At 38.3% G+C, this 22,009-nt stretch overlaps 1 protein-coding gene across 8 annotated transcripts in view; it reads left to right on the top strand.

The window, feature by feature from the left end:
* The window catches only part of agap3 (ArfGAP with GTPase domain, ankyrin repeat and PH domain 3), a 148,767-nt gene that overhangs the window by 50,947 nt on the left and 75,811 nt on the right, over positions 1-22,009 (top strand). For 3 of the 8 annotated variants that reach the window (XM_016669732.1, XM_016669735.1, XM_016669736.1), the window contains one exon: positions 17,796-17,854. In XM_016669732.1, the coding sequence (XP_016525218.1) occupies positions 17,796-17,854 (59 nt within the window). Of the gene's footprint in view, positions 1-8,226; positions 10,281-17,795; positions 17,855-22,009 lie in introns of those variants that run through there. The other 5 variants (XM_016669734.1, XM_007548664.2, XM_007548665.2 and 2 more) reach the window with 4 other exon arrangements.

Genomic DNA, 22,009 nt, shown 5'->3' with positions numbered 1-22,009 from the left:
TGTCTACTACAACATGCTAGGAAGTTCTTCAGGGACACGCTCTCTATCCATTCTTTTCAATCTGGTTCGCTGAAATAGGAAAACATCTAAAACGGGTCACAGTTCTTCAGGACTGATTTTGAACACTGCTGGTTTAGATCAAAGCAACGGTTAGAATGACCCAGTCAAAGTCCAGACTTGAACACCCTTTTTCAGTCTGTGGCGAGGATTAAAGTTTTATGTTCACACATGTTACTGAGCTTGAGGTACTTTGTGAAGAAGAGTTGGTAAAAGTTTCAGTTTCTCTGTGTTTGAAGTGGTAAAGACAAACACCCAAGGCTAGCATAATAATATTCTACAAAGCACAGACTCAAAGGTGCTTAATGCAAATTCACGGCAAGCTTTTGAGAATTTTTTTTATTTTTTTTTTTTATTGAAAGAAATTATTATATACTGAGGTTTGTGTTTGTGATGTGATAAAATGTAAATACGTTAAAAGGGGATGAATAGTTTTGCAAGGCACTGTATCTAACTCCATTTTAACATTTCTACTACTACTAATCTGTTTGATTTAGTTACAAAATGAAATATTTGCATGAAAGGAAAGGCGAGTTTTCACAGATGACAACAGAAGTGAGCGGGGGTTTGCAAGCTAATATGGAGAGGAGGAGGAGGAGGACTGGGAGCCACCAACCCACACAAACCTGCCTGCAAATTCTGTGCCTCTCTTCAGCTTCCTCCTACATTCTCTTTGTGGTCATTTTGTCATTTTTGTTTTTTACCAACCATTTGGTTGCCTTCATCTTTCCATTCTCTGTCCCAGTTTGTTCCATTCACTTAAGCCAAGTATGAAACCCAACCTGCCCAAGCTTTCCACACCTTGAATATTTTTGGATGATGCATTAGGGGATTCTAATACATCGGCTAACAGGGTCACTATAATATAAACAAGTGTAAAATGCATTTGTTGAACATAAGCAACAGAGAATCCTGCAGTGCTATGTTTTCATGTGGATTCCTGAATGCCAAACATTCTTTTTCAGATTTCTTCATGTTGATAGTAGCGGAGGTTCCACCGTTTCTGTACACACCCCTTGTCTCATTCAGCAGCCTCCGTTCTCCATCTCTATATTTCTTTTACACACACTGTACAAATGCGCAAGCTCTCCCCCTGAAAACTTGAATTTCAGAGACAGAAGTGTCTGGAAATTTTTTCACAGCCTCCCACAGACGTCCTGGAACCTATCATTTTCTCTGCAGTGGAGCAATGGTGACGTATGCTCATCGCTGGTGCAGCTGAATTTTAAAAAGCTCTACGCCCACGCTCGGTACCACTACTGCAAGCATAATTATCATAAACTTTCCTTGCAGTCTGTAGCCACTCGGCGTCTGCGTGTGAGGCTTCTGGCTTATTCATTTGCCGATATTAATTCAGCATCAATGAACAAAGGGGAAGGGTGTAAGTAGGATTGGTAATTTCGTATAATCAGTTGTATGAAGGGGGTAAATCTTCACTGTGTGATTTTGTGTGTTCCCGTCCATAGGTTACTTCATCGCAGATGCACTCATTATGGTTTACCATCATATAAACTAGAGATACATCAATCCGGCTTTACAGGGCTGATACGGATTTTTGGCTGCCTTATGATTAAGATTATTTTCCCTATGCACTGTAGCAGGATGAATCCATATTTTTTATGGTTTTTATGCCAAATTCTGAGATGATATTTTAACTAACTTTACTAGAACAAGACGTTATGAGAGCTACTATTGTCTTTCTATCATCTCAAACAAGTCTGGTCATTCATCTCTGACCTCCTGGGTCAACCAGGCTTTTTTTTTTCACCCAGTTGCCTCTCACTGGATGGTTTCTATGTTTTTAACTATTTTATGTAAACCTAAGAGATGGTTGTGCAGAAAAATCCATGTAGATGAGACATTTCTGAAATACTCAACAAGCGCTGTAGTGGTTGCTGAGTGTACAACAGCTGCAAATTGTGGATTTAATGAGATACTTTCATCTTATTTAAATGTTTTCCCAATAAATGTTTCTATTATCAGTTTATCTGCTTTATGTATTTTCAGAAAATTAGGTAGTTTCATTGGCTTTACGTGATTTGCAGGCTTTCCACCCCTGAAATGGATGCTATCGCTAGCTCTTTCCCACTTATGTGGGTGGAAGGTGTCTTACTCTACCTCACATTCCTACGTGTTTATATCCATGTTTTTTTCTTTTTCCATTTTACTTAGTTTTTCCTAGATCTGAAGTGAATGAATGAATTGAGGGAGAGACATTACGGTGGTGGTCGAGTTATGAGGTATGAGACAATGTTTCTTGACAGGCATCGTGTTAAACACCCGTCTGTTTACTTGTCGTTGGGGAGCAGCTGCATCATGTGCCAGTGCAGTGGTGTGGCTGCAGAATATCGCTACATTTCGCAAACCTCGTCTCCTTGTCAGATTTGTATTACAATTCTTGAAACGGCTCATGTATTTGTTTTGCACTGTGCTACATTGTAATGTTATTGCTTTACACGTCATTCTCACAGATGCAGAAAGGTCACACTTTCTCCTCCACACACAGTTTACAACTGAAACACGATTCAAGGTGTTTTGCTTTTGTGGCTTTCCAAGTCATCCACAGGGGGAGTGAACACGAAAAATGACAGACTTTTCAGTGCATGCTAATTGTTTGCTTATACAAAACCTCATAACCCACACCACCTACACTCTTCAGATACCCTAGCCCCCTTTTTTAATTGGTCTCCTAAGGTTATTACATATGTATGAGTAGATAGATGTATTTATTTATTTGCTTTTCTTTTTTTGTTACAGTACAAAGATATGAAACAACCAAAATATGTGGGGCTGACTATTTTTTGTTTGCTGCATTATTCAATCCTTAACACTAGATGGCATCAGCTAATATTTATTGTACCTTTAAGAGTAAATGAAGGCACATTTTATGAAATATTTTTCACTATGAATACATTTTAGTGTCTTCCTTTACAATGCTTTTGGATGTTTCATTCTACAGAGGAATTGGTTAAATGTTGATGGTACTAGAGATTAGATATTGGCAAACATTTAAACTATCATTGCGACGACTTTTTATTTAATTTTATTTAATAAATTATTTTATTAAATTTATTTATTATTTTATTTATTTATTAATTTTTATTTATTTATTTATTTTATTTATTTATTTATTATTTATTTTACTTAATAAATAACTATTTATAAAATACTCTGCTGATCCTTCAATCCACTAAGTGGGATTTATTTTGGCCAAGATGTTAAATGAACTACCCTACCTTTAGCTTAGCTTGCTCACTAACCGCTTGGATCGCTTTAGGGTTTTTACCGGAATTAATTTATCCTGGCTGTGGCTTTATTTCTGGATCAAAGTTCGGACATTTTTGACAAATTGATCTCCTCAGATTTTGTTTACCCGAGTATGTAACTGTCTCTGACTATAGCAAAACTTTCATATTGGCAAATTAAATAAAAACAAAAAAATTAAAGACTCACAAACAAAATAGCTGATTAGCATATAAGCTAATGAATCTGGTGACAAATGACGCTAATCACAGTTTATGAATCTGTTCAGCGAAACCAGAGTCACCTCGTCACCAAAGGTTTATTTCTGTGAATGAGGTCCTCTTGTCTCTCCATTTCGGCTTCTGTTTTGAATTTTTCACATTCACATGTTCATGCAGCGCTGTTTTTAAAACCTGACACCAGTACCTCTGAAAAGCCATGAACAGCTTTGTTCTCATTAAACCAAGTGAGTCACTGTCACAAGCCTTGGCACTAATTTGTCTTGCATATCCATCACCAAAGACTGAATAATGTGGAAGGCATGCACTGCACGTCTTTCCCTGTAAGCAGATAACAAATTTACACATTACGGTGCAGTTGCTTATGCGGGAATGAAGTCACCATCCCCTTCGAAACAAAACAAAGCAAGTTTTACAACATTATTTTAGCAGCACTGTGCAACACACTGGGCCACCTTGATTCTCGTGTCAGCTTCTGACGTGACCATTTTTGTGAACGAGCGCATATGTCCATGACTGTCTTCCTCAGACTGACTCATGTTCTGATTCTGGCGGGGGGTTAGCAGGCTTTACTCATGTGGCTTGGACCCATCATGCAATCTGCCAGACAGCAGCATCGTTTGTCGCTCATAGTGTCTGTGTCCCCATATAAACACTGTAGTGCAGCCCGGCTGTCATTCTGTTACGTCTGCTGTTCAGACATATCTGTTCCCTGCTTCGTCCAAATAATTATCCTGGAAATATCACACTGCTAGAAATTTCCTAAGCTCTGAAGGTAATCGACGTAGTGGTGAAACTTTTCCCTTTCAGCTTCTGAGTAACCCCAGGTCTATTCCAATGAGCAATTTCAGTTTGGAATAAGACAAATGGATTTTCTGAATAGATTGCATTGCTTTACTTGCTCTAAGTAAGACACTTAAAAAAAAAAGTCTGCACAAGACAAACTACCTAAAAGTGGGAAAAAGAGGCCTAAACAATGATATGATTATAATGTCATTGTTTGGGCCTATGTTTCTTCTGGAATTCTGAAAAAAAAAAAATAAATAAATAAATACTTTGAATATCATGTTATATATGTTATATATTAAATTATATTAATGGTATTTTAAAGATTATCATAATAATAGAAAGATTTGAAGATTTAAGAAGATTTCAGTCAAACCTTTAATGTAATCTAGTCAGAGTAATAAGGGATGCTAGTAAATGTTTCAGGAGCTTCATATAGCTGACAATAATATCATTTAAAAGGCTAAAAACTAGAAATGGATGAAAAATAGAGTAATTCAGTTAAAAGGTAAATCAACCACCTTATTAACAGCCTACATATACATGAATTGTATTTCCCAGTACTCTTTACCAATTTAACCTTTCATTTGTGAATTTGGCTTTATATCTATGCGGAAAACATGGTGGTGTTTTGGTAATGGAAATTGATTGTTTTGTTTGTTTGCAATATCACAAAGAAGACAAAGTAATGCAGCTTTTTTTTGACTGTTTTGTTGGAAAGAATGGGGAAAGGTCATAAAAAATCTGTGCTGCTAAAAAAATTCAAATCATGTTTTTTTTGTTGTTTTTTTTGTTGTTGTTTTTTGCATTGACACAGATATCTGAGATAAAGAGCATATGAGCAATAATCGAGGCCGACACGTTGACAGAGATTTGTAGAAAATCAGAAAAGTGACAAAACAGTTTTTCCTAAAGATTTTTCCCTGGCAGTCTTCAGGATTTGCTTACAAAGAAGATGCTATAGGCTGTTGAACAAAGGAAAACAGAGTGCAGAATGCACAGGAGAAGCTGTGTTAGAAAATCCTGGACATACTCAATCCAGACTATCTCTGGACACAAAAGGACCACAGCAACAAAAACTCCATAATTGTGAATTAACTGTAATACTTTCTGTGATTCTTGCTGCTAGCCAACACCTGTATTACGAATTACGAGAGCGAAGCGACTTAGAGTGAGCCACGGCACATGACCTCTTTGGCTCACTTCGTTAGACGCTCCAGTAACTGCTCTAGCTTCTGCTGGAAACTGCTACCACAGTATAAAAGGTTTTGGGTGCTTTTTTGTCTAGCAAACTGGACAAAACCAACAAAGGACAAACATGCTGGAGATAACTAATTTGCAGGAAAGCATATCTAAAGTAACAGTCAGTGGCAAACATGTCAAATCCCAGTTGGAAAGAATCAGTAGAATGGCTAAATTATGATTAGCTTTTGAAGGTCAAATTGACTATGCTGCTCTGCACTAGGAGTCAGAGGCGAACTTGACACCTCTCAGTCTAGTGGAGTGGAAAGGACATTTTGCTCCATGATGACACCCAATTTAGTCACTGCCTCTGCTTTCTAGTCTCAGGTAAAATCTGCACAAGCGAGCTGTCAGACGAGAACGGGAGCTAACTTAATGCTGAAAATATCCTGCTCAAGAAGAATGTTCTGTGGTTTGGCCTGTTTGTAAACAATTGCTGGAATGGTTTTGTTTTCATTCTCACTTTACTGAAGAGAACCTGGTGTAGCTGCCTAAAAGGATCTTTCAGGTAGCTTTATGAAGCAGCGTTGAAAAAAAATGTTTTATTTTAAATATGCTTGAAAACATACTTTTAATTAAAGCCACGGTTTTCCTACTATCTTAAAAGTACCACTGCTTCTTTGGGCTACCTGTAGTAATACAACAATTGTGATATATAAGTTTTAAGGTAAATACAAACATGCTCACTATGCTATAGTAAGGAACACTGAACGAGCACAAATGCTGGTGGTTTCTAATGGCCTCCATTAATGGTGAAATTACAATTTTGATTTTCCAGTGAAATCAAACTGAACCTGTAGGATTTGCTAATTCTTATGTACAGTGACTTGATAACTTCCGTTTGCAATTGTTGACAATATTAATAAAAAGCAGTCTAATTTGTAAAGTAGCAATACATAAAACAAGATGCTTAACATTTGATTTGCAGGTGTTAAAAACCTTGTAGCACAAGACCAAAAAGGTATCATTATTGCCTTACTGTAGCAAAAGGGAGTTCAACAAATTGCTGGCTGGAGAACTTCAGTAGATAAAAGATCCTTAGTTTTAGACAGAAACTATTTCTCTGGGTAAACTCGTTGGTTTTGGTCTGCCAAATGTGGGAGAATAAAGCCTCTTATTTCTATCAGATTATGCGCTGTCTATTTTTATTATTATTTTGTAATGTTTTACCTTTTGTTTGACTTTTATTCTTTCACTGTCTTGTGTTTCTCCCAAGAAATGTAAAACCTTTTAAAAATGCATCAAGTTAAAGTTTTCTCAGACATCTGAGGTCAAAATCATTTTTGGACTTTAAACCACAAGGCAACAATTGTCTAAGTTAATAAAAAAGACAAAATAGTAGAAACCTCCCACTTTTCAGCTCAGATTTCTGAAAGAAGGTGTTTTTTTTACTTCAAATTTGCTAAAAATGGAATACATGAACACAGTTTTACAATAATGTGTGCAGTATCAATAAATATGAAACTACCTTTATCATAACACCTATATTCCAGTCAATTGCCAGGGTAGAGCTATATACATAACACATAGACTGAAAAGTCCATATATTGTACTACTGCACTTTAAAGACTAAGGCAGTACAACAATAATGAACCAGATAAATAGTTATTTTAAATTAGATATATACATTTTTTTATATTATGCAGGATTGTGTGGGTATTTTGGTGGAATTGTAGGGTTTTCCTAGTAAACTTGTACCTAATTGAGAACTCTTATGTAAATAGATTTCTCATCCCCTTGTATTATTAAATCCGTTCTGTAATTGACCACAGAGGGGCAGCATTCCAGCTCTGTCCATGCAGTAATTACAGCAGTTACCTGGCTTTATCATCCTGCAATTATCTTTGTAACGCACAGCTTTGTGCATACTAAATGAAGCAATGCACTATTATGAAATTAAGGTAAGAAATTAAAATGTTGGATAATTTCATTGCCCCTCTATTTAGGTAGCTCTGTCTTCAAACTTAATTAAATATATGGTGAATTAAAATCATGTTGTCATGTTGCAATGCACAGAGCATAATTTATATGATGCCCACAGCAGCATTTCCTGCACAGTTACTGTCAGTGCTTTAAAAAGAATCATTTCCTCACCATAAATAGCTGTCATCCAATCTTGGAATTAAGCTTAAGCCTCTCCCACTGAGTGTAGGCTGCAGTCAGAGACACCTGAAGCCTGCTCTGTGGTTTATGGTTGGTCCATGTTACCGACACAGGTTTCCAAAGATGCAGAAGTAAATCTTGTTAAAATTATCACAATTTGGTGTGCAAACCCTAAGCAGTACGTGTGTATTAGCATTTATTTATACAGATCATGTACAGTTGGTAAAACACACACGCAGAAATGTGCAAAGTATATCACCGTTTGTTATACTTTATTCTCCATCTTTCCACTAAACATGGACATGAATCAGTCTTTGTTGTGCTTTGCCAGCGACCAGAAGAACACAAAGCGTCTATCCATGTATGTTTGTTGTGGAGTGTTGTCTGATTACACCAGCTCATGCGTCGCTTGCTCTCATGCTTAGTTTTATCTCCAGGGTTTCTGCCAGCTTTGGAGAAAGAAAGAGGGTGTGTTCAATGCTCCTGGGATCCACTCCTTGTTTTCCGTGTGTCCCAGGGGTTGGAAGGCAGCTGAAAGTTCAAACACAGACACACTCCCTCATGCTCTACATGGCAAGAACTCAGAGATTAAGGGGTTTGTCTGCACCAACTGCAAGCAGTGCTCACGGTTCGTAAACTTGCCAAACAAAGACGGATGAAGAACACAGGGGGATGATTCAAGTTTCTTTTTTATCTGCTCCAAATATGTCTTGCTTAAAGAACTTGTTTTTCTTTTGGGCAATCCTTTACGCTGGACAGGTACCGGCGCTGGAGAGTGAAAAATCCTTTGGGAGTCTGCTTAGTAAAGGAGCCAGAGGATGCAGGTGGCAGTGAGGCATTGCACTAACTTGTTTGAAGTTTTTTTTTCTTTTTTTTTCCATGTCAAAGGTGAAGGATTATGCCTGGCATAGGAATTTAGGCTTCAATGAAGGACTTTATGAAGCGACTTTCAGCTCCCAGGCAGAGTGGCCAGTCTTTCATGCCTATTTTAGTGTGTGAATGAAAAAATATGTGTGGATCTGTTTGATTCAAGGGTGATGCTATTCCTTAGCAGTGGAACCGTGGATGTGACCCCGAGGAGTGCCACTGAACGTCAACAGCAGGAGGGGATAACGTTTTACCATCTTTCAATTACCCTGAAGAAAACACACAGAGATGCAGCATCGTCTGAGCCCAACATGGGGTGGGTCACTAACAACATGGTGGAGGATACCCACCTAAAGGGAGAGCTAATGAATCTTGTGCCAATGGAGAACAGCCCAAGGCCGGGCAGAGCACGACAGAAACTCGGCACCTGGCCCTCCCTGAGTGGCACGAGCAGACATGGAAGTTCCAAAGAGGAGGTAATTCTGGAGGAGGAGGAGGTGGAGAGAAAAATGAAGACAGACAGGTTTTTGAAACAACCCTCTAACAACTCAAAATGCAATAGAGATATGGTAGAGTTAACAGCTCAGGCGGATACCCAGAAGCAACATATTCAGAGTTCACCGCCATGCTCCGTCACCGTACGTGTTGAAAGGCTGGTCCACGGGGGTCATGCCACCATTGAAGAGGACAGATCTTTACCGCGGGCCGTGTTACGGAGGCCGAAACAGAATGAAGCCTTGCTCAGCAGGAGAACGATGAGTATGTATGGCAACCCAGTTGAGCAGCAAATAGATTCTCACCTGGATCAAGAAAGGCTGCTTGGGAGGCCAAGGAGTTTTTGCATTTTGCCAGGCCAGGGCCCGGTTCTGTCAGAACAGCAGCCCCATGACCTCTGCAAAGGGGAAGGAGTTTTGCAAAATAACGAGCAGCAGAGGAGCAGGAAGTCTGAACTGTGGGTAGTAGATGGCCTCAACTCTGTGTTGGCTCAAAGGTCATCAGGATCTGCAGATGTGCCTCTCCGGTCCCGACAAAGGACAGGGAAACCCAGGCCTGTTAGCATGACGGTATTGGAACTACGAAAGAAAGGCTCTGATGATTATATTGACAGCCAAACAAACTGTAACCGCACAGACAATAATGGAGGAGGATTTTTTAAAGGTGGCTTTCGTTGGAAACTGTTTGGGAAAACATCTCAAGATAGGAATAAAGACACGGACAAGGATACTGCATCTTTCATAAAATCCAACAAATCCGATGCTTCCAAAACTACACTGACCTCTCTAAAACGGAGCTTCAGTTTGCGAATCAGGAGGACTCGACCACGTGAGAAAGTCAATCTGGGGCTTGAGGGGGAGTCAAGGGAGTACTCTCAAATTAATAGTTCTGGAGAGGAGACAACAATGCCTCCACGGCCATTCTCGTATCTCACAGGAAAAACGCTCCCAGCTTCATGTGAACCCACAGACGATGGGGGCATGCAGTACATTCAGTACCACAGCAGGGGGAAAACCAAGGTAATGGAGGTACCCCTGTGTCCTACAAAATTATCTTCCAAACCAGTGCAGGAAGAACGAAGCTTGTGGCAGCTCATAGCCAGACATTTCAGGAGGAAAGAGCAGCCAAAATGTGAATCCCAGCAGCCCCATAACAAAGACAATGGCCAGCATCCCCAACCTGGGAATACTAAGGCACAGCCAATCACCATAGAGACTCTGGCAGGCACAGACTACCACAAAGGTCAAGGTAAGTCCTGCAAGAGTGTGGATATTCTTTTATTGCTCCACTCTCCATTCATAGACCATCATTCACTCCAAAGAAAGTTACAGCTTTCAGAATTGCAGAAGGGTACTTCCCCTCTCCATTTTCCCCCAATGTGGACAAGCAAATGAGAAACATGTGGGGAATTGTAAGTTTGGATGGGGTTCAAAAATGTCTGCCAGAGAGTCCTCTTAAAATTCTATTTTGGGTGCTTCATCTTTCCATTGTTTTTCATGGGTAGCCCTCCTCTTTGTACACTGTTTCATAGCTTTTACATATTGCGTATAGAAGATTTTTTTTAATCTTGAGTAAATGGGTAGGAAAGTAAAATAAAATGAAACCAGAATACAACCTAGCTTGTTTAAGAGTGAGGCAGCTGGGCGGTGTACCGCACTATCTCTTGATAACACTCTGTCGGAAATGCAGCTTAAAGCAGCCACATTAAAACAGTCAGTAGCAGTAATGAGGATGCATTTGGCAGTCTTGCAGAGCTATATTAGGAGGGCTTACATGCAATAATGATGGGGAGTGGAGAAAACGACTTAAGCACAGTGTTTAAAGGTTAACTCTGACAGTGGAGTGTGTTTGTCCAGTGGTCTGAAAGAGCAGCCAGAAAAGAGGCAACTGTTTGTAACTTTCTGTATTAATGGCTCCAGTTTAAGATTTGTTGCTTCCTGTACATGAACTTGTACTTCCAACTTTTCTCTGAAGACAAAATTAGACCGTGATGACTAATGAACTTCCTTGACATGAGGTATCATATATCCGATGTTAACCCACTCGTTATGTCAAAAACTGAAGCAATATATTTAGGTTATACAAAGTACTTAAAGTGCCCTGTTGAACTCCTTTGTTTGTTTTCTCCCATGAAATGTTACCACGGATACTTACACATTTGTGGTGGGTTGACAGTCAGTGTTTGACCATTTATTCCAGCACAGCCTCAGTCAGGCATCAGGAATGTAGGTGCGCCGATCAACCTGAGCAAAGCTGAGTGTTCAATGCCCTGGGCGGGACTCGGCGCCTGTCGCTACCTGCCTAAGTGCTTGTTCTTAAATTAAATCCAGAAAGCTGAAGCCCAGTTCGACTAAAACCGAACACATACACACAGTGAGTTTTAGGGGGAAGGGACTTTAGGTGAGTGTGGTGCTGTCTCCGAACCCCCCAAGCCCCATCCCTATTTGTGGATGAACAAAGCAACTCTGTCGTACCTGCGTACCGAGCAGTGATCAGTGGGCCATGCATTGAGACAAGAGGCTCCACAGGGGTCTTCGAGTGGCTGACACAGTCTGCAGTGCACATATCTATTTAAGATTGGAATATATAAAGCAACACCCTACCAGGAGTTGTGATAGGGATTTGTTCAAACGCATGCTGACTTTTGAACACTTTGAAGAAAATTCCCCTTGACTTTGTGTAGATCCATGTATGCTTTTCCTGAATCTGACATAAAAGCTCTTCATGAGGATGGAATTCCCTCTGCTGTCTCATTTGATATCACTCCCTGTAAATTTCTGCCAACAGTGATTCCTGTTTTAACTTCATCTTGCCTTTTGATTCTGTCTCCCTGCTTCCAAGTCTGCAAATTAAAAAGGAAGAAATAATTCCACAGTGGGTAGTTATGTTCTGAACATAAACTCTTAACACGGTGACAATGCTGCACTGCTGCAGGGGCTATGGAGTAAGTGAAATGTTGAAATATCACATGTAAAATATGCAAAGTGAAGAAATCTGCCAAGTGGCTGCAACTCGTCTTTCAGCGTCTGTCCCTGCAAATCTCAGCTAGAGTACATTTTGTTCTTTGTAACTTTTGTTTGCTAGGATACCTGGATCCTTCTGTTCTGAAACAGTTTCAGGAAAAAAAGTTTGAGCTCTTTTTAACACTTAGGCTTCCGTTTTTATTCAAAGGTCTTCTTCATTGTTTTCACATTTTGTTATGTTTTAAACATAAACCTCAATCTATTGTTTTGTGCTTTTATAAACTAACATAGTAGTGGATCATTGTAAAGTGGGAGCAAAAAAATGCAGTTTTGATATTTTAAACAAATAATTCAAAATTCCTTGGAAAAAAAGGTATTCTGCCAGCCTTAGTCAGTACTCTGTAGAACCATCTTTTACTGCATTTAGGGCTACAATGTTTCTGGGGTATGTCTCTACCAGCTTTGCTTTAGAGCAATATGGTTTTTGTTTTCCTTTTCTTTTTTTTCTTTTTTTCAAACTACAGCTCAAACTCACTCAGAGTACAGACCTTTGATGAACACCATCTCAAGTAGTCATACGTATATAAAGTAAAATTTGGGTATGGACATAGGCTGACTAATATGTTTATCTAAACCATTCTATTGTTGATTTGGCTGCAGAGTCAAGCCAGTACCTCAATTCAGGTATTTTACAGCCTTCAACAGGGTTTCTTGCAATATTTTCTCTCCGTAAATCTTCCTCACCTGCTGAACAAAAACATCCCCACAGCTTAATACATCACCATATCTTACCCTGAGGATGGCATTTTCAGTAGGAAACAGATATTGTTTTGCATGGAGGCTAAAATGTAAAATGTATGCCTCCTCTGACCCAAACAACATTCTTCTATGTGTTTGCTGTGAGACATGCTGCGTGGTTCTCACTCTAGCCTGTCCATGTTTTGGATGGTTTGCTGTTATGTTGCGATTCCTTTATTGTGTATTGGTGTAATATAAATAAACTGAACTCAACTGAATCGATGTTGGATTGAACAGAGTTGTGTAAGATCTTGCAAGCTGAGGATATTGTTTTTAAAACGCATCACTGGTTCTTAAAATCTTTCTTCTTGATTTGTTTGGCAAGTTGGGGAGGAAATTCAGCCACTGACTCACTTGTGCTGCATTTAAAATATACATAACACACTCTTTTGTCTGCTGTTGTTGACTACTCTTTCCAGCCAAATAAAATCAAAATGAAATACATTGCAGTTTGGTGGTTACACGATGAAAAAAAAATCTGAGTATGAAAACTTTTGTGAGGCATTGTACATGTGTAAGGTTTTGAATAATTTCATATTCATTTTTGATTAATAGTAGTTGGCTTTCTTGCACTGATTGCTGCTTGTAGCATCTGATGGATTTTCTTTTTAACAATAAAACCTGAGACAGCTGTTGAAAAATCATGTCTAAAAAAGCAACTTTTGCTAATGTTATGTTAATGTTATCTGAAATGGAATAGTCTGTGTATTTCCAGAGAACTGACTGATCTGTGTCTGGAAAGTGCTTGATGAGCTTTAAGTAAAGTTGGTTCTCCAGACTCCTCAAGACTGGCCATGCATAATTGTGTTTGCTACTTATCTGTCCCCTTTGAGAGAAATTACAGGTTGAGTTTTGGGAATACATCCCAGTAGATGAGAGCATTCCTTGGTTATTTTGTCAGTGGATGTGTATTTTTGAAAAACAGCACGGAGAAGAAAGATGCTACAGGCCAATTTTGGAGAGGACACCGTGATAAAAGAAGCCAGACGGAGAAACTTGGTCGTGAGGTTGGCAAGCGATTGAAGTAGTTTGCATGATGAATTCTCAGCCTGTAATTTCTGATGGCGGAATGGCCTGGTTGGAAAGTCAGTGTGTAAGTGTAGACCTCAGAGCTGTTCTCTCTCATTCCAAAACCCACTTATGTTCCACAGTATAAATATACACACACACAAACACACACACACGCACACACACACACACACAAACGTGCACATGCACACTCATAACAAGCATTTGCACAAATTTGCTGCTAAATTATGTACCCTTGTGAAAGTGAAAAAAAAAAAAAATTAGGGCAGCTGTAGTTCAGAGTCCTAAGACTCGGAGGACATCTCATGTTAGTCGGCAACATAGTTTTCCTGAGAGAGAGACAAAGAAACCGTGTGTCCTCTGTTGGCATCAGAAATTATGGGGCTCTCTGTTTCCCTTGGCATTCTGGACACAGCAATGTGGGGATGATCATATTTAAAGGATGATGTAACAAAGAGCACAAGGATTCAATTAGAGCTCTTTATTTTAGTAGTAATTGTACTGTATCTCTCCTCAATGATAGAGCTGTCTGCTGAGGAAGAGTATCTTGTGAATTCTTGAGAGATTTCTAAGGTAGAGGAAAAAATACTTGGTCATCCAATCTAGCGTTTTTCACTTGGTAAAGGTAAGTTGTTTTTCATTGTTTTCATTGGATTTCTATGTAGACCAGTTGTTTAAACAGATATATATGTGACGGACATTAATTCCAAATATAGCTGCAGGAGATTTTAGGTACATCTCTATCTGCTTTATAAAGGGACCAAAAAATATTGGCCCCTTTGAACTATATTTTGAACACAATAGTTCAAAATAGTGAACTTTAGTTCAAAATAGTGTTTAAACTATTTTTAGAGTTCAAACACAATAAAATAATTGGAGAACATGTGTAAACGTCAATTTTCACTTTCCATGTTGATCACATTACATGAAAACCCAACTATATATTTAGTAATTATTCTGTTAGAATGTGAGCCTATGTCCCAATCTATAAAATCTATAATAATATGCAGCTAACTCTGTTAGCTGCATATTATTATATCCATCAATTAGCTTTGCACATTTTCCCTGTCCCTGTTGAAAAAAAATTATCCTCTTTCATGATACCTATATACATATAACAGAGATGTGCAGTGATAGTTTTTTTTTGTTTGTTTTTTTTCTGCCACTAAGCATTTTGCATGTAATCCAAAAAGTTATTTTTTTGTCTCATCTTCTACAAGTTTACTGTGTCCTCAAACTGGCTTGTGATCAACTGCAAACATGACTTGCAATGTATTTTTTTTTTCCAACAATGGCTTTCGTTTTGAAACTTCTCTGTAAATGGATGATTTGTGGAGTCATTACTAATACTCCTGTCAACATATTTTTAATTCAGTTCTTGCCCAGCCTGGATTATGGATCGAACAGTGCTCCATGGAACATTTTAAAACATAACTTTGCTTTACACACAACTTTCTCCCTGATCTCTGTGGTTTGTTTCTTGGTCTTCACACTGCTTGTTCACTAATATTCTCTAGCAAACACACATAAATGAGCATTCAGCTCAAAGTATCGTGACATTGTACACATGTATAGAAAAATATAAATTATATTTAATTAATTAAGTGACCTCTAAAAGCAATTGCTTGCAGTGGTCTTTCTTCAGTTATTATGATAAATGGAACTGAATAGATATGCATGTCACTCTTTTCATAGTTCTATTTGGGAAAATGTTTTGAAAACCACTTCACAATTTTACAAACTCTTGTATTGGTCAGTAAAAACACATTGTAGTTGTTGGTTGACAAAATGGGAAAATGTTCAAATGCTGTCTCAAAAAAACAAAAAATGAGCACACTACAGTGTGTCCAGCCGCTGCTTGATTAACTCAAAGGAAATAGGAAACAACAGGAAATGTAAGAAAACAAGGGGACAGCTTTATCTGATCAGTCTGCTGTAACATACTTTGAGCTACCTGCTCCTCAGCAGACTTCGTTCATGTTACAACATGTCAAACCCACACTGTGAGGGCTTAGCGGGAGGTGTGCTGTTTAAAGACTAGCCTGCCTTACACAATGGTTAGTGAAAAGCTCTCTCCCATAACAAGTGAGACATCTAAAAGCAGTGTGAGGCTAAACGGAGGTCAGGAATCAGTAAACATTTTAGCAGGGGGTAATTGTAGTAGGTAAAACAATTGTTGGCTCCGGTCTGTTTGGCTTATGAATCATTCACACATATGTCATGCATTGTGCAAAGAAAATTAAGAGGTTCCTTGTAACAGCAGGACCTAGCACATAGTTTATTTCATCAGTCCTCAGTCTAAAAGTCCTTCTCACCTGAGGCACAAAAGGAAATCACTGTTGCTGCAACAAAGTATTACAGTAATGATGGTGGATGAGTACTTTAATTGTTATGGTTGAGACATGTGTAAAAGACAGGAGGTGGTCAAATTCTGTTGCCTTGGAGACGTAGTGTCTGGGTTCCTGCATTGGAGACTGCAGCTTCCCTGGGTTGGTCCAGATTGTGAGAACACCATGATCCAAACTAGGAGAGCCTTTGTTCTATCTGTTATTATGACACATAGTTCCTCTCTGTGGGAAACAGGCTCAGCTTGTGGCGTTGTCGTTTGTGTTTTTAGTGCTGTTAGATTCCATTGTTCTTTATGGTAATCCTCCCGTCTGTACGTTTTCAAAAATCTATCATCTAGTTTCCAAATGTCACTGTTAAACCGAACAGGTTCGGTCAAGCCTGATAATTGGCACATTTAATCCTTATCAAAAAAGGGTATTTAGCCGTAGTTTGTGTATTGCGCAAACCATGTTTTCTGTTGTCAGGTTACCCTTTGGTTTGAATAAATGAATCTTCCTGAATATGCAGTGTGGTATGAGAATGCCACGAGTTGCTGTTCTTCTTATCATGAAGCCTCATCACTCTGAAACTATTTAGTTTTATTTTGTCTCAATTGCAATGACTTTTTGATCTAAGATTAAGACCTAAAGATTTTGTCAGAAAGTACCTTAAATTTCTAAGTTGTGGCTTTAAAACATGGTTGGCTCCTTTGTACTCTGTCAAAAACAATGATAACTATATTAGTGTCTCGGTATCTTGAATTCCTATTTATGCTCTGTATGTTTTGGAGGCTTTTATAATAACCCAATGAAGAGAAAACATTGATAATCAATCTTAGACATTTTTTTTTCATTTCAACAGCAAAAGAATCTCAGATCAGGGCAAAGTTATTTCTAACAAGAAAAAAATTGAAAATATATAATGAAGCAAGAGATATATCAGCATGTCAATTCATTATTTACATTCCATGTAATTGGTAAAAATCCCAGTCAGCTGGGCCTCTAACTGTGATCAACAAGTGGTAGATTGGAATTTCATAATAAAGCAAACACAGGGGTCTCAAACTCAAGTTCTCGAGGACCAGGGTCCTTCTTCCACATAACTGACTCAAATGGTTAGAGCAGCACTGTATGCTAAAGATGCCATTAATGACCAGGAACTCGGTCACTGAAAATTTGCATTCGAAAGGCCTGAGCTTATAGACACACTTCAACACTACAGACTGTATTTAATTGCTATATATTATTACAAATCTCAAACCAGTGTAAAAAAAGGGACCTTTAAATGGAGGAGATGATTTTAAAAATTGATTTCACAATACTAATGTTGCAATATAAAAGACATGAAAAGGGATTGTGTTGGTTTTTCCAAAAATAAAGCCTTTGGATCCAGCTACAAAAATCATTATTGTGGCGCTGCAGTGATAGGCACCTAATGGGAGGCCCATTTTCATCAGTTAGTACATGCTTCTGTAGTTTACCACAGATTTTGTCAAAAAGAATTGAAAGAATTGTCCTGAGCTGATAAGCTTTGTTTTATCAACAGGGTATGGCGGCTGACGTGTCAATCATAAAACATACTCAACCATTTGGGTGTAAACTACAGTTATTGTGCGTTAATAATTCATTTGTTGTGTTGTTTGCAGACTCATTCGTCAACAGTCAGGAATGGACATTGAGTCGATCAGTTCCAGAGCTGAAAGTGGTGAGTAACATTTTCTTTTTGCTTCTTGCAGTCCAGCTGTTGATTCGTCTTCAGTGGTTTCGTCATACTGACAGATTGAAAATGTCATCGAAAAAGCATGCCATGTCCATGTAGCACAGGTTTTGCAATTCACACGAGAAGGCACATGTGAGAAAATTGGCCGGACTTTTCTGCTGGCACATAGTTGGCGACTTTTTTCTTTTTTCTTTTAATGAGATGTGTTGGCATGGAGATGTAAGGTGGCTTGCTGCAGGAAGTGAGATGAGTGACAGTTTTGGGCTAGACTGGTGACACATCCTGGGTCTGATCCCACCCGCCAGTGGAGCACACAGGCACAGCAACTGCCAAATGCACAGCTAACATCCTCTTATGGTCTAATGCCCTCTAAAGCTCCACTCCTGTATTGTACCAGTCGATCTCTTTGTGGTTAAATTGCTGCTGTGTCTCTTTGAAAACAACAAAAACTTCCAACTGAATACCAATTCACAGCAGTGACTTGAAAGGCAAACTTGCTGCGGTGACCTCAGATGCTTCGAATGTAACTGCTTCTCTCGATGAATCTGAGGTGTTAATTGGAACTTTGTTAAACTGCTTGTGAAAGCTAAAATGAAGTGTTCCAAAAAAGCAGTGGTCAGCAACAAGGTCATGCTGTTGGAAAGAGGTTTGCCAATCATTTCTGAACAGTAAAAGAAAACATTTATGATCAGATCCCACAGTTGCAGTAAACGGAATTCCCTGATCTCCAAACAACAGTGTTGATCAAGCTTTGACCTGCACATATACAATTTAGCCAATTCCAGTTTTTCTTTGAGAGCTGTAATATAAGCAAAAATAGGAACAGCATTCAGGAAGCTTTATCGAGTCCTCCTGACATGTAGTTAAGCTTTCAAAAATCAGGATTGCATTAGACAAACAAAGGAGGCGGGAATTTTATCTGTACAGGGTCGATATGTCAACAGTCAGGAATGGACATTGAGTCGATCAGTTCCAGAGCTGAAAGTGGAACTGATCCACTGGGAGAGTTTTTGAAAATCTCCCAGAGATTTTCAAAAAGTTCTATGTAGGTTTCCTTACATAGATGTCAGGAAACTGCTAAAACGGTAAAGACATCAGTAAAAACTGTTTTATTTTCCATAACGTGGGAGCTAAGCTATGTCATTACATCCCTATCTCGTCTTATGAACTAAATGTTTGATTTTCGCTTTGTTTTATTCAGTGAGGATCAAATTCCAGAAAGATAGTTCACTACGTAAACCACATTGGTTTTCACTATTTTTGCAAATGTATGTCCTAATATTGGGAGCTTTTATTGTATTCCTTCAGATTATTTGTGCTGAAACAACAATCATTTTTTAATGCATCACAGTCCTAATCGACTTATCAATCCTCAGTGCTGGAAAACTGTATAAAAATACAACATTTAGACAAAAATTTACTGCTAACAAGTGGCGAAAATAAATCAGGAGCATTGAGCTTATTCCACATGTTGTTGGTGATAAAGTTCAGATTTTTTATTTTTTATTTTTTTTTGGTCTGTAATTAAGCTAATCAAAAACAAAGCTAACACCACAATATAAAACATGGCACTTGCAACACCTAGAGTGGTGGTTGGTCATCTTGTCCCTCAATAGCTTCAGATAAAATTAGTTATTTGCAATGGCCTAACACTTAAATGGCTCTAAGAAGGATCCAGTTAATCAAACTCAGTTTTCACCAGTAGAAACACAAAGATGTGGTACACCAGCACTAGTTTAGTGGGGAAACAAATTTTCTGGAAAATCTCCTAGAGATTTTCAAAAAGTTGTCTACATCTCTGGATTTCACATGTTCTATGAGAAGATAAAAGCTCAAAAGGATAAAACTGCAACTTTGTTATAGCATGTTCTGCCTTCCTGTAATCTGCTCATTTTCTGACTGCCTAAATTGCCACAGACATGTCTCAACATGTCACAATAAAACTTCCTTTTAAATGGCTTACGTCTTTGTTCTTTCACTGATGCCTTTCATAAACTCAGATACTGATATCAATCAGTTTCTTCTGTCAGTAATAGGTGTCAACAACAGTGTATTTATTACTACAACACAGTAGTGTTGAATTATGTTTTGTTCACTGATTGGTAAAAAAGTAGTGTTTTAAGTTAAGTCAAGGTCAAACAGATTTTAGTCACCAGCCAATTTTCAGGACATTTCTAATTACACCAAAAAAAAACCAAAAAAAAAAACATTTCCTGGAGAAATAACTGAACAGACCATTACTAAGTAGGAAAAAAAATCTGATACATCTGCTGCTGTAGTAAATCCCAACTTTCCAGCTTTTGATCCACTCTGACTTGAAATTGTTCCCAGATAGGTACGAAACACTTCTAAAGAGTAAAAGCTGGTTGTGGAGTACCGCTGATGTGGTGTTTTGTTTTAATAAAAGCCCATATACCAGCAGGTCACAAAGCTGAGCAGTTAAAACAGCAGGATCGTTGGATCTCTGGCACATTCAGTCTTTTTTTTTTTTTCTTTCTTTTTTGGTTGTTGTTGACTCATGGTTTTTAGTGTACATAGCCTCAAACCAATCGCTTATTTATTGTTTATTCTACTTAGAGTAACTCCATATATCTTTAATACTTATATTTTAATGATCCACATCTTGAATTGAATGCAGATTTTTTTTCTTTTTTTCATCAAACTTGCTTATAATTAGAGCCATACCTGACTTTAACTCCCACTAATGATCTGATGAAGAAGAAGGAGATGGCGAGCAGAGGAGACGAGGTGTGATACATCCTTTGTTCTTCCCAGACATGCTGGCATCATCAGCCCACCCTGCACCACGTTTCACCCTGGAGGAATTACATTGAAGTCTGGTGTAGAAACCAGCACGAGAAAGCAGAGGAGTGATTGCAGCTGAGCTGCTGGATATTACAGGACCTCTCCTGACCTTAATAAAGAACCAAACTGTGTTACTTTTACTTTTGTTTCTGTTGATGTATTTTGCCTCCGCTGCCGTTCTTCAAACAAAATGAAACTTTTAAGTGGGTTTTCTAACCTGCTTTTGTGGGTTTATTCGGCTTCATGCAGATGTTGACGTTGGAACAATAATGGGATGAAAATCAAACGGGGTTAGATTTTAGTTGCTTATGGATGCACTGGTCAGAGTTTTTCTGTGCCATACATTATTAATGAGCATGGTTAGAGNTGGGAGCTAAGCTATGTCATTACATCCCTATCTCGTCTTATGAACTAAATGTTTGATTTTCGCTTTGTTTTATTCAGTGATTTTGTTGAGGATCAAATTCCAGCAAGATAGTTCATTACGTAAACCACATTGGTTTTCACTATTTTTGCAAATGTATGTCCTAATATTGGGAGCTTTTATTGTATTCCTTCAGATTATTTGTGCTGAAACAACAATCATTTTTTAATGCATCACAGTCCTAATCGACTTATCAATCCTCAGTGCTGGAAAACTGTATAAAAATACAACATTTAGACAAAAATTTACTGCTAACAAGTGGCGAAAATAAATCAGGAGCATTGAGCTTATTCCACATGTTGTTGGTGATAAAGTTCAGATTTTTTATTTTTTATTTTTTTTTGGTCTGTAATTAAGCTAATCAAAAACAAAGCTAACACCACAATATAAAACATGGCACTTGCAACACCTAGAGTGGTGGTTGGTCATCTTGTCCCTCAATAGCTTCAGATAAAATTAGTTATTTGCAATGGCCTAACACTTAAATGGCTCTAAGAAGGATCCAGTTAATCAAACTCAGTTTTCACCAGTAGAAACACAAAGATGTGGTACACCAGCACTAGNCCAGTTAATCAAACTCAGTTTTCACCAGTAGAAACACAAAGATGTGGTACACCAGCACTAGCTTATTGTGGAAACAAATTTTCTGGAAAATCTCCCAGAGATTTTCAAAAAGTTGTCTACATCTCTGGATTTCACATGTTCTATGAGAGACAGAAGATAAAAGCTCAAAAGGATAAAACTGCAACTTTGTTATAGCATGTTCTGCCTTCCTGTAATCTGCTCATTTTCTGACTGCCTAAATTGCCACAGACATGTCTCAACATGTCACAATAAAACTTCCTTTTAAATGGCTTACGTCTTTGTTCTTTCACTGATGCCTTTCATAAACTCAGATACTGATATCAATC

Source organism: Poecilia formosa, unplaced genomic scaffold (genome assembly GCF_000485575.1).
Source record: "Poecilia formosa unplaced genomic scaffold, Poecilia_formosa-5.1.2 Scaffold27, whole genome shotgun sequence".
NCBI classification, from domain to species: Eukaryota; Metazoa; Chordata; class Actinopteri; order Cyprinodontiformes; family Poeciliidae; genus Poecilia; species Poecilia formosa.
Note: the sequence above shows the minus strand (reverse complement) of the source record. Positions and strands in the feature narration are given on the sequence as shown.